General features: G+C 36.4%; 1 protein-coding gene across 2 annotated transcripts in view; it reads right to left on the bottom strand.

Moving 5' to 3' along the window:
• fbp (fructose-1,6-bisphosphatase) overlaps nt 1-13,010 on the bottom strand; it is a 205,803-nt gene that overhangs the window by 57,174 nt on the left and 135,619 nt on the right. For both annotated transcript variants that reach the window (XM_069823866.1, XM_069823864.1), the window contains exons 2-3: nt 6,169-6,313; nt 5,972-6,078 (exon numbers count right to left, since the gene is read on the bottom strand). In XM_069823866.1, coding sequence (XP_069679967.1) covers nt 5,972-6,078; nt 6,169-6,313 — 252 coding nt within the window. The remainder of the gene's footprint in view (nt 1-5,971; nt 6,079-6,168; nt 6,314-13,010) is intronic.

Here is a 13,010-nt window from a genome sequence, read left to right on the forward strand (position 1 = left end):
AGTTGAACGAAAAGGAGGTTAAAAAGACAGTAATCATCTTCTCGCCCGTTATAAAATATTCTACACAGAGTTCCACCACCTTTTTCTATAGAAGAAAAGCACTGGTTATTATTATTATTATTATTATTATTATTATTATTATTATTATTAATAAAAACAAATAAGTGTGTCGCGATATAGTGGATGTTCAGTAAAGTGTGTCATCAGTCGAAAAAAGTTGGGAACCACTGATGTAGTGGATAGTTTTTTTAATGCAAATAATATCCCCAATATTTTAGAAAAAAAAGACAGTATTTTTGTAACCAGAATAATAGCAACTCTAAAAATAGAGAATTGATTTTTCTCTCCCCCTCTCCCTTCCCTCTATGTTATTTTATTGCTAGTAATTATTGTAATTTTATTCCTGTAATTATTGTAATTTATTGCTGTAATTTTCATTGTAATATTATTGTATATTATATGTCACTGCCACTGGGTGTATACCCAATATAAATACTTACACATACATACAACTTTGTCTAAATACACCCTCTGTAATGGGATAATTTCTCTTACACAAAAGTAATAGGGGTTTGTACACAGAACAAATATGCTCCTGTCACCACTGTACAGAGTTTCATTAAAATCTGTTACATAGGAGAAAAGTTATTAATTTTGTGTAAATGCACCCTTATAATGGGGTAGTGTCTCTTACACAAACATAATGAGAGTTTGTATACAAAGCAAATATATTACCTGTAACTACTATACAAAATTTCACAGGAGAAAAGTTATTAATTTTGTCTCAATACACTTCTTATAGCAGGGTAGTTTCTCTTATACAAATATAATGAGAGTTCGTATGCAAAACAAACATGTAACCTAAAACTACTGTATAAAGTTTGATGAATCTATTACATATGAGAAAAGTCACTAATTTTATCTAAATTCACCCCCTATAATGAGATTGTTTCTTTTACACAAAGATAATGAGAGTTTGTATACACAACAAATATGTTACCTGTAACTACTGTACAAAGTTTGATCAAAATCTGTAAGATAGGACAGAAGTTATTAATTTTGTCTAAATTCACCCACCCCCTATAATGGGGTAGTTTCTTTCACACAAATGTAATGGGAGTTTGTATACAAAACAAATATCGATCCTTGGTCAGGTCTCCATGATATAAGATCACAGTTTCAACAATATACATGAAATGTCCTTGCTTGTATCCTAAGAAGGATGAAGTTTTCTTATAACTACTGTAAACAGTTTGATGAAAATCTGTTAGATAGAAGAAAAATTGAAAATTTTGTCTAAATTTACCCCCTGTAATGGGGTAGTTTCTTTTACACAAACGTAACGAGAGTTTGTATACAAAACAAATATGTTATCTGTAACTACTGTACAAAGTTTCATGAAAATCCATTAGATAGGAGCAGTGGCATAGCCAGACTAATTATTTTGGGTGGGTAAGATACACGGGGTTTAGAAAGTACCTGACCCATCTCCTAACAACACCCCTGCATCAATTCTCTTGAAACTCATTCCCGGAAGTCTTACTTAATAACATGAAAAATTATGATACACAATCATGAAAGGCATACCTATACAAACACTTCATAAGGTGAACTGGAGCCGTCAAGATTTCCTAGCAACGAATCTGTCGGTCACTGACAGTGATGTGTGATGGCCCAACAGATTACCCAAGCAGCCGCGTAGTCAAGTTTTCTTTTCCTTCTTACTATTTATATTTGATTCAAATACTTATAACATTACTAATTATAAAAATACGTTGGTATTTGGTACCAATTTTTTTTTCTACAAAATCTATAAGATTAGGCCTACTGCAACTACTGCCTAAAATTAAAAATACTATTATAAAATACTACTCTAAGTATTGGTAAGTCGTGACGAGTAATTCCATCTTGTTGGGGAAACATGTGGTAATCATCGACCCAGAAATTCATCAAGAAATTTTGTGCACTTTGATGATTTGGAAAAAAACGCTACATACAGCATTCAGGAATACTTGAAGCACTTTGGGACAGTGCTAAATTTAAACAGTGTGCATAGCAGTGAACAAAGAGAGCTTGTGGAAAAGACGCCTTAATATTAGCTTGACACCATGTAATGAAGAGGCCATCACTGCACTTCCATCGTAGCTCTGTGCGACAAGTTTCTTACTACAGTTTGAAAAGTCTTGAATATGTCTTAAAATAAGATCAGAAAGTGCTGCAGCTGTTTTGTCCTCACTTACATCACGGAAGCACACAAACCACTCTACCACCCTTCCTTCAATCGTATATCGATAAATGAGAGAAAATTGTGATTTATTCGAGACGTCAGTTGTCTCATCAGCTAATATGGCAAAAAAATCAGATTTCTGTAATTGCTGTTTAATTTCCTTATTAAGTGCGCTGGCAACAGATTCAATTAAATCATTTTGAATACGATTTTATACACCTTTGACTACTGTAGATGTCTCCAAATGACTTTTTAGAAGAGGGTCATACTGGGCAGTGTAGTCCAAAAGTTCTAAATAATTACCGCTGTTGTTGGACATTTTCGACTCACCGTTTTCTCTAAATGAAAGTTCTAGTTTTGCAAGTAAACAAACGGCGTTTATAAGCCTTTTCAGAATGTCTCTATTGCGTGTTACCTTTTCATTATGTAGAATAATACTTTGTTGTGTTTGGTCACTTAGCTCAGTTTCAATATGCACAGTTCCAAAAGTCGCGAGTGCGTTAGAAGCACGAATATGTGCAATAGCAACATCATGATCCCGTATTGCTTTAGTTAAATTAAGTTACTGTATTTAGCATGCTGTATCCTTGGAGCTTCTATCACAGCTAAACAGCAAACAATTCCAACAAAATAGTCTGTTACACCTAACACTTTCAGTAAGCCAATCGCATCTTTCGTAATTGGTATTTTGAAAATGGCGAGTAATATTCTTTTGTTGCTGAATTAAATTATTATCACCAGACATAATCAAAACTTTTTATTGCACTTATATATACGTACACAATGTAACTACAAAGTACCGGTACAAGCAAACGCTAGAGAAACAGTACGTTTTACACTCATTCGACTCTGCGCACACAGCCAGCCCAGGCAGGCTACCTGCTGCTTGAGGAATATGCATCTACTACAGTCTCATGAGGCGTCCCTCATTGGCTAGAAGTTATGATGACGTGGGTTGTCATGGCAACTTCCATCTGGCATGCTGCTGCCAGCTCGGGACCACAGTATGTGAATTGTATGCCCCATCACGCGACTTACAATTAACAAAACTTTATGATTAAATAAACAGAAGGTTTAATCATGAATTTACGTAGATATCGTGATTCTTATAATCAATCAGTGCTGCCCAAGCCATGCTTGGGTGCACTGCACGTCACTGATCACTGATTATGGGTCCTTCAACATGTCCCAACTTTTCTCCCTCTCGATGGATTTATTTATTTTAGTAGGTTATTTTACGACGCTTTATCAACATCTTAGGTTATTTAGCGTCTGAATGAGATGAAGGTGATAATGCCGGTAAAATATGTCCGGAGTCCAACACCGAAAGTTACCCAGCATTTGCTCATATTGGGTTGAGGGAAAACCCCGGAAAAAACCTCAACCAGGTAACTTGTCCCGACCGGGAATCGAACCCGGGCCACCTGGTTTCGCGGCCAGACGCGATAACCGTTACTCCACAGGTGTGGACCTCTCAATGGATAAAATTGCTAGATTACAAAGTCTTGTGCTTGACATTGTTGTCCTGGTGTAAGTTTTTATTCATCGTAATGCAGAAAAAGTCCTTTCTGCAGATGCAGTCGTGATGGGACAGATCAGTATAATTTGTAAAATTTGGAGTAGGTCCTGTAATGCCAAAACCATGCTCAAGTTCTGTAGTTTAGAATATAGCTCACACACATGTTTTGATTTAATATTCATTGATTTCACTAGGAAACACTGTTTTTCTATAAGTTCCTTGTTTATGTTTAACACACAATTTGAAGATCCACGGAACTGGCCACTCTACCCCATTATCTTCTGGCCTAGTTGCCTCATAAGTGATGCCTTGTTGATATCACCCTAGATCATATATATAATATGATCTAGGCGTTAAGCCAACCCAGGGGCGTATTTTGCGGGCTACAGGGGCTACCGGCGGTAGCCCAAGGAAATTACAAAAGAAAAAGTTTATAATATAACATAATGTAATAATTTTGTATTATTAGTTTTACCATAGTAATTAAAATTAAAGTAATTGTTAGATATATTTTGTGTAATAATAGGGTCAGCGGTAGCCCAAACCCTTTAACCAGTATACGCCACTGAGCCAACCAGCGTATTTCACTGTTGAGGTTTTATGATAGTCACATGTATCATGCTTTGGAGCAATGTGCCAATATGTTTCCAATCTCTGTAGCCCCTTACAGTTAATACATTCATATCTCCCCTTTGAGTTGATTTAGAATGAACTGTTAAAAAGTGGCAGCATGCAAAACAAAATGTAGTCAATCAGAATAGAACATTTATCAATCAGTTTATATTTTTCGTACCACTGTTTTTTAAAACAGCTGGCCCTGTCACTGATGGTACATCTAGAAAAGTCAATATTTGGCTGAACTGCGCTGTCAGGTGCTTTATAGCTTATGTTGGTACAACATGATCTGGAAGGAAAATCTTTACTTACAGTTTTGCTGCTGCCACTGGATGATGTTGGATTTTCATCATTACAGGTTTTTAATTTCTTTACTGTATTCTGTTCACCTCCTGAGTTCCCTTGAAGCCAGCACATTAACATTATTTTGATATAACACAGTCACATTGAACACACACAGAACAATATAAAATCTGACCGATCCTATAACAATGCCACCATCACACTCGGAACCTAAACTAAACAATAACATGGTAATGGGTCAAATAAACAGCAAAATATAATTTAATTAACTAACTTATTCAGTGCTGCCGTTGTCATTGTTGTCACACGCGCTTAATTGTGCAACAGTAACAAATTTTAATTTTATGAAAGTACAATCACAATACCATACAGAGATAATTTATGTAAAGGTGGCAAAATTTTACGTTTACCTCTATAGAATATGCAATTTTAATGTCATTAAAAAAATATATATATATATATATATATATATATATATATATATAATTAACATAATCATGAAGAGATGATATTAAAGGAAGATATTTGTTTTTGCCGCACACTACCTACTGTACAAAAGAGAAAGAGAAATATGCATCAACAATGTGTTGGTTTGAACGTATGAGGTTAGCGATTGTCGGCCGCATGCACCAAACCAAGTTAAATGGTAAATCAGTAATAGTGACTCATAGCTTTACCACTTCAATAAAACAAGATTTAATAGGCTCCTTGTATCAGAAGTTTGGAAACGACAATCAACAAAACAAAATTATATTTTTCAACGCATTTTTTACTTCTTATCTTAATTCTATCGGTTGTAACTATTGCTCTGGATCCATGGTTTATTTTTAGTGTTGAGTATTTTCCCTAAAATAAAACGCAAAAATTCGCAAATTTTTTGGGTGGGCCTGGACCCACCTGGCCCACCCGCTGGCTACGCCACTGGATAGGAGAAAAGTTATTAATTTTATCCAGCTATATTTACACTGTTAAAAATAATTTAAGTTCAGATCATAAACAGATCATCACATGCTCTACCAGCAAATTTGTCAATGTTGATTTCTGTCAAGACTCAACCCCAGTTGATCTCACTGTAGTATGATACTACAAATCAAGTGTTATGAAGAAATGCACTGGAAGGAATGGTGAACAGGAGAAAAGTTTAGAGCAGAAGAAGATACCAGATGATAGCAACATTAAGATATATGGATCATATGAGGAGACTAAGAGGAAGGCAGAAAATAGGAAATATTAGAGAATGCTGAGTTTGTAGTGAAAAACCTGCCCTTGGGCAGAAAATTATGAATGAATGAATAATTGTATCTTACTTGAATATTCCAAATATAGACCCAATTGATACAAGGCAATCTATGTTTGATGAACCATCAAGAGGATCAAAGCACACAATATATTTTCCTTGCTTCTCTGTTTCAATCTAGAACAAGAAAAAGTAGTGATTGATAATTACATTTGATAGATAAGCATATCTGCATTAAACTTTTATGTATTGTTTTCAAAACCATACCTCTATCATCGTGTCGTTTTCTTCACTAACCAGTACACATGTCGTGAAAGACGAAGTTAACATATTTATGAAAAGTTCATTGGCCAGAACATCTAGTTTCTTCACTTCCTCTCCTTGAACATTCTGGGTTCCAGCAATGCCATACCTGTAAAATACCGGTAGCCTATATTGTGAAAACATCAGTAGTGAATATTGTTATCAATGTTACAAAATAAAACATAAAATTAAAAAATTGATAAATTATGCAACACAACTTTGTAAATACTGTGTTCTGATTTTATTTTCTTACTGCTAAACAGAATTTCTTCCCACTCTTCACGCTGTGTAGACACATTAAGATTAAGGCCTGAGATAACAGTAAGATAACATAGAACAAGCACAAGACAATAATTGGTCTCACCTGATCTCTACGGAAAGAATTTAAGTTTCTTGTTGGGTCTGGCAGTCAGTATGAGCGAGAATTTCTTGTGTGATGTTTGTGCGATTGGAAAGGAAGTCTCTCAGTTTACTATACAACAACGAGTGTTTGTTTCTCATGTACTCACTAATTTTTCACAACAAGTACAAAGAAGATTGAGAGAGACTGAAAGTGTAAGACAAGTGTAGTATGGAAAGGCGAAACTTTTTGAAAGAGGAAACCTGAATGATACAAGATAACATACCGTATAAAACTTTTTAAACAAAGCTATGATAATCATCATCAACAAAGATTAAGCCTCAAGTCAATGGCGGCTGATTGACTGAGGCAAGTGAGGCCGGGTCTCAGTCACTTGGCTTAACTGAAATCAAATGTTGTGTTTTTACAGGGGCAGCTTTCGAAGAGGGGCTGCGGAGCTGCAGCACCCACAGATATTTGTGGTTCTTGTCTCGTTTTATGTTGTGAAATACATTTATTATACTGTCCCTATTTAGTGGTTCGAATTTTTTTAAATTACACTCCCATTGACATACACGCAATCGTTAGTGAAGTCACTTTCTTCCCTGGTGCTGCCAGAGCGAAGCCAGAGACAAGGATTATGGGTGAAGCCACTTCCTCCCCTGGAGCTGCCAGTCTCCTCTCGGATGCTTTGCGCTTTAGTTTTACCCCTCCCCCTGCTGCTTCTGGCCATGAATCCAGAGTTTCTAGGCGCTGCAAAAATCGCAGCAGCTTGTGACTAACGCGCAGTTTTAAATACATTTTCTTTAATGTTGTGAGTATAACAAGTGCAACAATGTTTAATTCTGTACAATATTTACAGTCTATTCAGTTCAGTACCTTAACAATTCAGGAGAAATGTGAAATTAAGTGCCCATCAGTTGAATCTCATAATGGAAAGAGCCGCTAAACAAAATACAAAAGATCACATATTTTTTGCTAATTTATCCAGTATCCCTGCTTTCTTCTGTCAATTTCCATACAGTCTGTATTAGATTAATGTGTTTCAAAGACAATTCTATCAGATGGGGCAATAAGATGGAGTTTTAAAATAAGAACAGTAAATGTTGTTCATGAGAAGAAGGAGCCATTGCTAGAATGTTTTCAAACCATAATGGAATCTGAAACATCTAACAACATCACAATAAATGAGGCAAGCACCCTGGTGCGTACTCTTGAAGATCCTAAATTCAATTTCTGGCTCAGTTTTTTCATTTATTGATATATCATGCAGATATAGTATACAACCAACTACAACATCGCCAGTTAGATATTTCTAAGGTTCAAATCTGCATATAAAAATTAAGTTATGGTTTATTTAACGACACTCGCAACCGCAGGGGTTATATCAGCGTCACCGAAGTGCCGGAATTTTGTCCCGCAGGATTCTTTTAAATGCCAGTAAATCTACTGACATGAGCCTGTCTTATTTAAACACACTTAAATGCCATCGACCTGGGCCGGGATCGAACCCGCAACCGACTATGCTACCGTGGCCGACTCTGCATATCAAGCTTTGTTAATGCCATACAGACAATACGGAACAGTGCACAGTTGAGCAGCGACATCTGTGAAAATGAAAACCCTAAAAAGCGTCGTAAGGTCGAAGGGATTCAGACAAGGGTTTCAGCAGCCAAGGAAATGTGTGACCTCTTTTTCACACAAGCTAACACCCAATTCCAGTTCATAGATCATCTGATATTATCTTCTCTTCTGTGTCAAGAAAAATTTGAATGCTACAAAAACTCATTTCCTGAAAGTGACTTAAATGTATATGTGAAGCTTTTCCCAATGCTCGATAAAGACAAACTAAAAACGGAACTCACTGTGTTGTGTCAGAGACAAGAATTCAGAAATATCAGTGACGCAGTCAAGCTCTTGCAGTTTCTTCTATCTAAGAACTTGCAGGCCTATTTTCAGAAGTTGTGGAACTACTACGCATAGCTATCACCATACCAATGACAATTTCCGAACCAGAATGTTGCTTTTCGTGTTTGAAGAGAGTAAAATCCTATCTTAGAAATACGATGAGAGAAGAGAGACTGACCGCATTAGCTATGTTTTCCATTGTAAAGGCTATGTTAAACGGCATATCGGATTTTAATGAGAGGATGATTCAAAAGTTTGCAACCTACAAGACAAGGCAAGAACTAATCTTTAAATATAGTAAGTTGCATGGTATATTTTTGTATGCAGCCCCCTTGAATTCAATACCCACGAGCCGCCACTGTGTTTTTATATAGTATATTAGTTATTTGAATGAAGCATATATCGCTGTAGAAGTATTTAAAAACTTTGTAGTGTATATGGACCTGTTTTGCAGTAAAATTTGTTCCTGAGGCCAGGATCGCTCGTGCCGGGTCTGGCTTGTGATGTATATAGACCTGTTTTGCAGCAAGATTTGTTCCTGAGGCCAGGATCGCTCGTGCCGGGTCTCGCTTCTGCAGTTCGTATATTTTCGCAGGCTTTGAGGTTGGACTTGAAAAGCTGTAGCTGAGGCACAATTCGTCTGGCCTCATTGCCTGGTCAGCTTTCACTCCTCCCATCCATGAGAGGATAGAAGGGTGGGAATAGCGGTTGTGTCTTGTCTTCCTAAATAGGCCATAAATAACATAAAAATTCACGCTCTTTGGCAGGCAGAGACCCACACTGTTTTCTCTCCTTATGTCTCAGTTTATGACTTAATCGAGGGTGTTGTACTATTGTACTTCGTAGTACAGTCGTGAGTGTGATTCAATGTTGTTATGTGTCTCGGGAAAATATAAACACAAATGCGAGAAATAATGATGATATAATTAATTTATTGCTAGAGTGTCCGTTTTCGAGAAGAAATAATATTGAAAGGAAGGAAGTTTTAAATAAAGGGACAGTTTACCGAGATACCTACGACATCGCTGACAATTTTTCTGACAGATAATCTTAAACGCGAGTTTCTATTGCATCTTGGTATGGGCAACATAAATGGTTAAGTGGTAATGTGGTGCAAAATAAACTTTTCTGTTGGCCTTGTTTGTTGCTGTCAAAGGAAAAAAAAAGAAGAAGAAAGGGGAATTTCAACACATACTTCTTCAGCTGAGCATGATATGTGTTGCTTCATCACATTCAAACAATCACTAAAACAAACTCACAGCATAACTTATTTGGTGAGTGACATTATTATTTTTCATTATTATTAATAATAATAATAATAATAATAATAATAATAATAATAATAATATGTAATAAAGATATTAATAATATAACAATAATAATTAATATCATGAACAAACATTTCCTATCGGAGGCCTTAAACTATGTAGTTACATCCGGCCTCACCGAGAATTTCGATCACCGGCCGCTACTGCCTCAAGTGCTTGTTCCAGTTTCAGGAGAGCATTCAGAATTGTTGAGCCCACCTTTTTACTGGTCGTCTCACATTTCTTCTTTCAATGGGTTTGTACTTTTTTTTTGTGATCTTGTCATTTTGTCCACATGGTCTCTCAAATTATAATTCCTATATTGGTTATTTTATCGGTCAACTTCAATATCTTGAGTTCTTATCTTATAACACTATATTACTATTTATCTAGTGATGTTGTTTAGTCAAGTGTCCGAAGATTGGTCTGGCCCCCACAAGTGACATCAACAAGGCATCACTCATGAGACAACTAGACCAGGAGATAATGGAGTAGTGTACCCAGTTCCTTTCCCCTTCCATTGCATACATCGCTGACTAGCTACATATTACACTAGTCAGACTTCAGAAGTATACAAACAATTATTTTTTTCTCTGACGCATATCGTCAAGTGAGATGCACTGCCTGATAATAGATGTACATATCAGCCAGAACCTCAGTCAGAGGTGTCTAGTGATGTGTAACCTGCTATATTTCTCAGGAATTTAATTTTTCTTGCTTCTAGGAGCTGTTCATGCTTTGTTTAGAGTCCAAAATTTGGAGGCATAGAGAAGTATGTTGTTGTTGTTATTTTCTAATGCCAGGCATTTGACAATAAAGTCATGTGACCTCTTGCACTCCAATATTTTTCAAAGATATTGTCATGGTCGGCAACTGAAGCACAGATTTTGAGGTGTTCCGAATCCATTTTTTGGTTTGAGTTGCACAATGGACAGTTAGAGGACTGATATATTCCAATTCTATAGGTTTGCTTCTCGAATAATGAAGATATCTACATTATTATCTGAAAGTATATTGCCTAGTTCAGTCTTCGTAGCTGATATTATAGCACCAGCATTCCATTGTAAGATGTTTAGTTGATTCTGTACCATTAAAGTAGTCCCCGCCCGGAGATCCGATTGGGGGACTATTTTACCTCCGGATAATTTTACCTTAATGGTACTCATTTCATATTGGAGTGGTTAAATGGCAAGTTGCAGCCGATTTAAGTGAACACCATATTTTAACGTTTTGGTGGCTACTTCATCCACACACAACCACCAGAATGTCTGGAGGACCACACCTGCTGTTGGTTGACGGGTCCACTGGACCTAGTTGGGAGATCTTGTTGATCACCAGCTTCCGCTTCTTAAGCCACTGGAGGACGATTTTAGTACCATAGCAGGTCAGCACTAGGAACAGAAAAGTAGAAAAGGTAGGAAGGAAAGTGAAATGAACCACTAGGTCTCGAATGCTCTAATACCGTCGGAGTCGAAGAAAGTAAGATTTCAGTCAGAGGACTAGATAGGAAAGGGTAAAAAAGGGAATTAGGTATTGAATAGAGGAAAATTATACCAAATTCGGTCATTAACTCATCAAGCTAATTGATGAGTAGTATAGGGACTACTATTACTTTTATGTATTTTATTTTTATTTCATGTGAAAATTAGTGGTAATGATGAGTGACTGTCCAAGAGATCATTTTGCACTTGTCTTGCAGATCGTTGACAAAAGTCAGTAGCACAGCTGTAACAGTAAAAAATTGGTGCTTAGCAGTAAGAAAATAAAACATTGCATCAGTTTGGCCAAAGATAAATTAAAATGTCATATATGAGGTCCTATCAAAAAGAGGCCTATTCACCTTTCTTTTTGTGCCAGCTAGTTTCAGCACAGAGGCAGAATAAATTAACACATCATGCGATCTTGAACACTACCGGTACTGCAGATTCGTGATTTTTTACAGACCATGTAATTCTTCGCTAACTGCCAGGCAGCAATGATGGTCGCACTTCTTATGTTCGTCACACTTATTTTTTGAGTCAGAATGTTCAAATGTGTTGAGTAAACATTGTTATTCAATCTTATCAAAAACTCAGTGATATGCAGTGACAAAGCCAATATTTAAAGAGTAGGTAAGCAGAAAGTAGTACATTACTATGTTAGTAATGAAGGAAATTTTATAATAATAATAATAATAATAATAATAATAATAATAATAATAATAATAATAATAATAATAATAATAATAATAATAACAATAATAATAATGGTTTATTTAACCTGGCAGAGTTAAGGCCATATGGCCTTCTCTAACACTCAACCAGGAACATTCCTGTTGCTAACCCTTGAGAGCTCGCACACGGTCTTTTTGACCGGGTGTGATAAACGTTTAGCTTGTGCTTCAAGTTCACTTGAGTTCTGCCGCTCACCCCTTCAGTACCTTTCATTCGACTCTTCCAGAATAAGATGTGATTGTTGTCATGCACTTTGCTATTGGTCAATTTGATTTGAAACTGTTGTTATACAGACCTGGTCGTTTCAACCGTGTGCGAGTCATTACTTCGTATTATTTCACTTGGTGTATAAGTATAATGTAGTTTTTTCTTGTATTTATAACTTTTCACATATACGTACGTTTTTGTCAGTGTAATACTTTATTTTCACTACTGATCCCCGTACACTGCCGTGTAGAAATATGGATGAAGAGGGAGAAAGGATAAGGAACCTTATTGGTAGTGTAGAAAAGGAAATGGCCCGGGAAGAAGAAACAAGAAGGGAAGCTGGTGCAGTCAGAAGACAGTTATTCCGTGAAGAAGAAATTATCAGACCAATTGATAGCATTGAATCGGACGTTGAAGAAGAAGATATGGTTGAAGAAATCAATCATAACACAGACTTTGCTCAATCAGCAGATGAGGAAGTAGACCTTGTTCCAGGTCCAATTTATAAAGGGAAAGATGGAGTAACAACATGGGAAATGCACTATCCACCACGTAACAGACGTGTTGGCAAACGTAATATAGTAAGGTTTATACCTGGTGTAAAACAGGTAGCAAGGAGCGCATTGACTCCATTCCAGTGTTGGAAGTTACTTTTTACTGACACTATCATTGATGAAATTGTTAGACATACAAATGAAAAAATTGAAAAAGTGCGTCCAAATTACAGCCGCCCAAGAGATGCACACAATACAACGAGAACTGAAATGGAAGTTTTTATAGGACTTCTTTATATGGCTGGAGTTTTGAGAGCATCTCATCTGAACCTGTTCG

This window comes from Periplaneta americana, chromosome 4 (assembly GCF_040183065.1).
Source record: "Periplaneta americana isolate PAMFEO1 chromosome 4, P.americana_PAMFEO1_priV1, whole genome shotgun sequence".
Taxonomy (NCBI): domain Eukaryota; kingdom Metazoa; phylum Arthropoda; class Insecta; order Blattodea; family Blattidae; genus Periplaneta; species Periplaneta americana.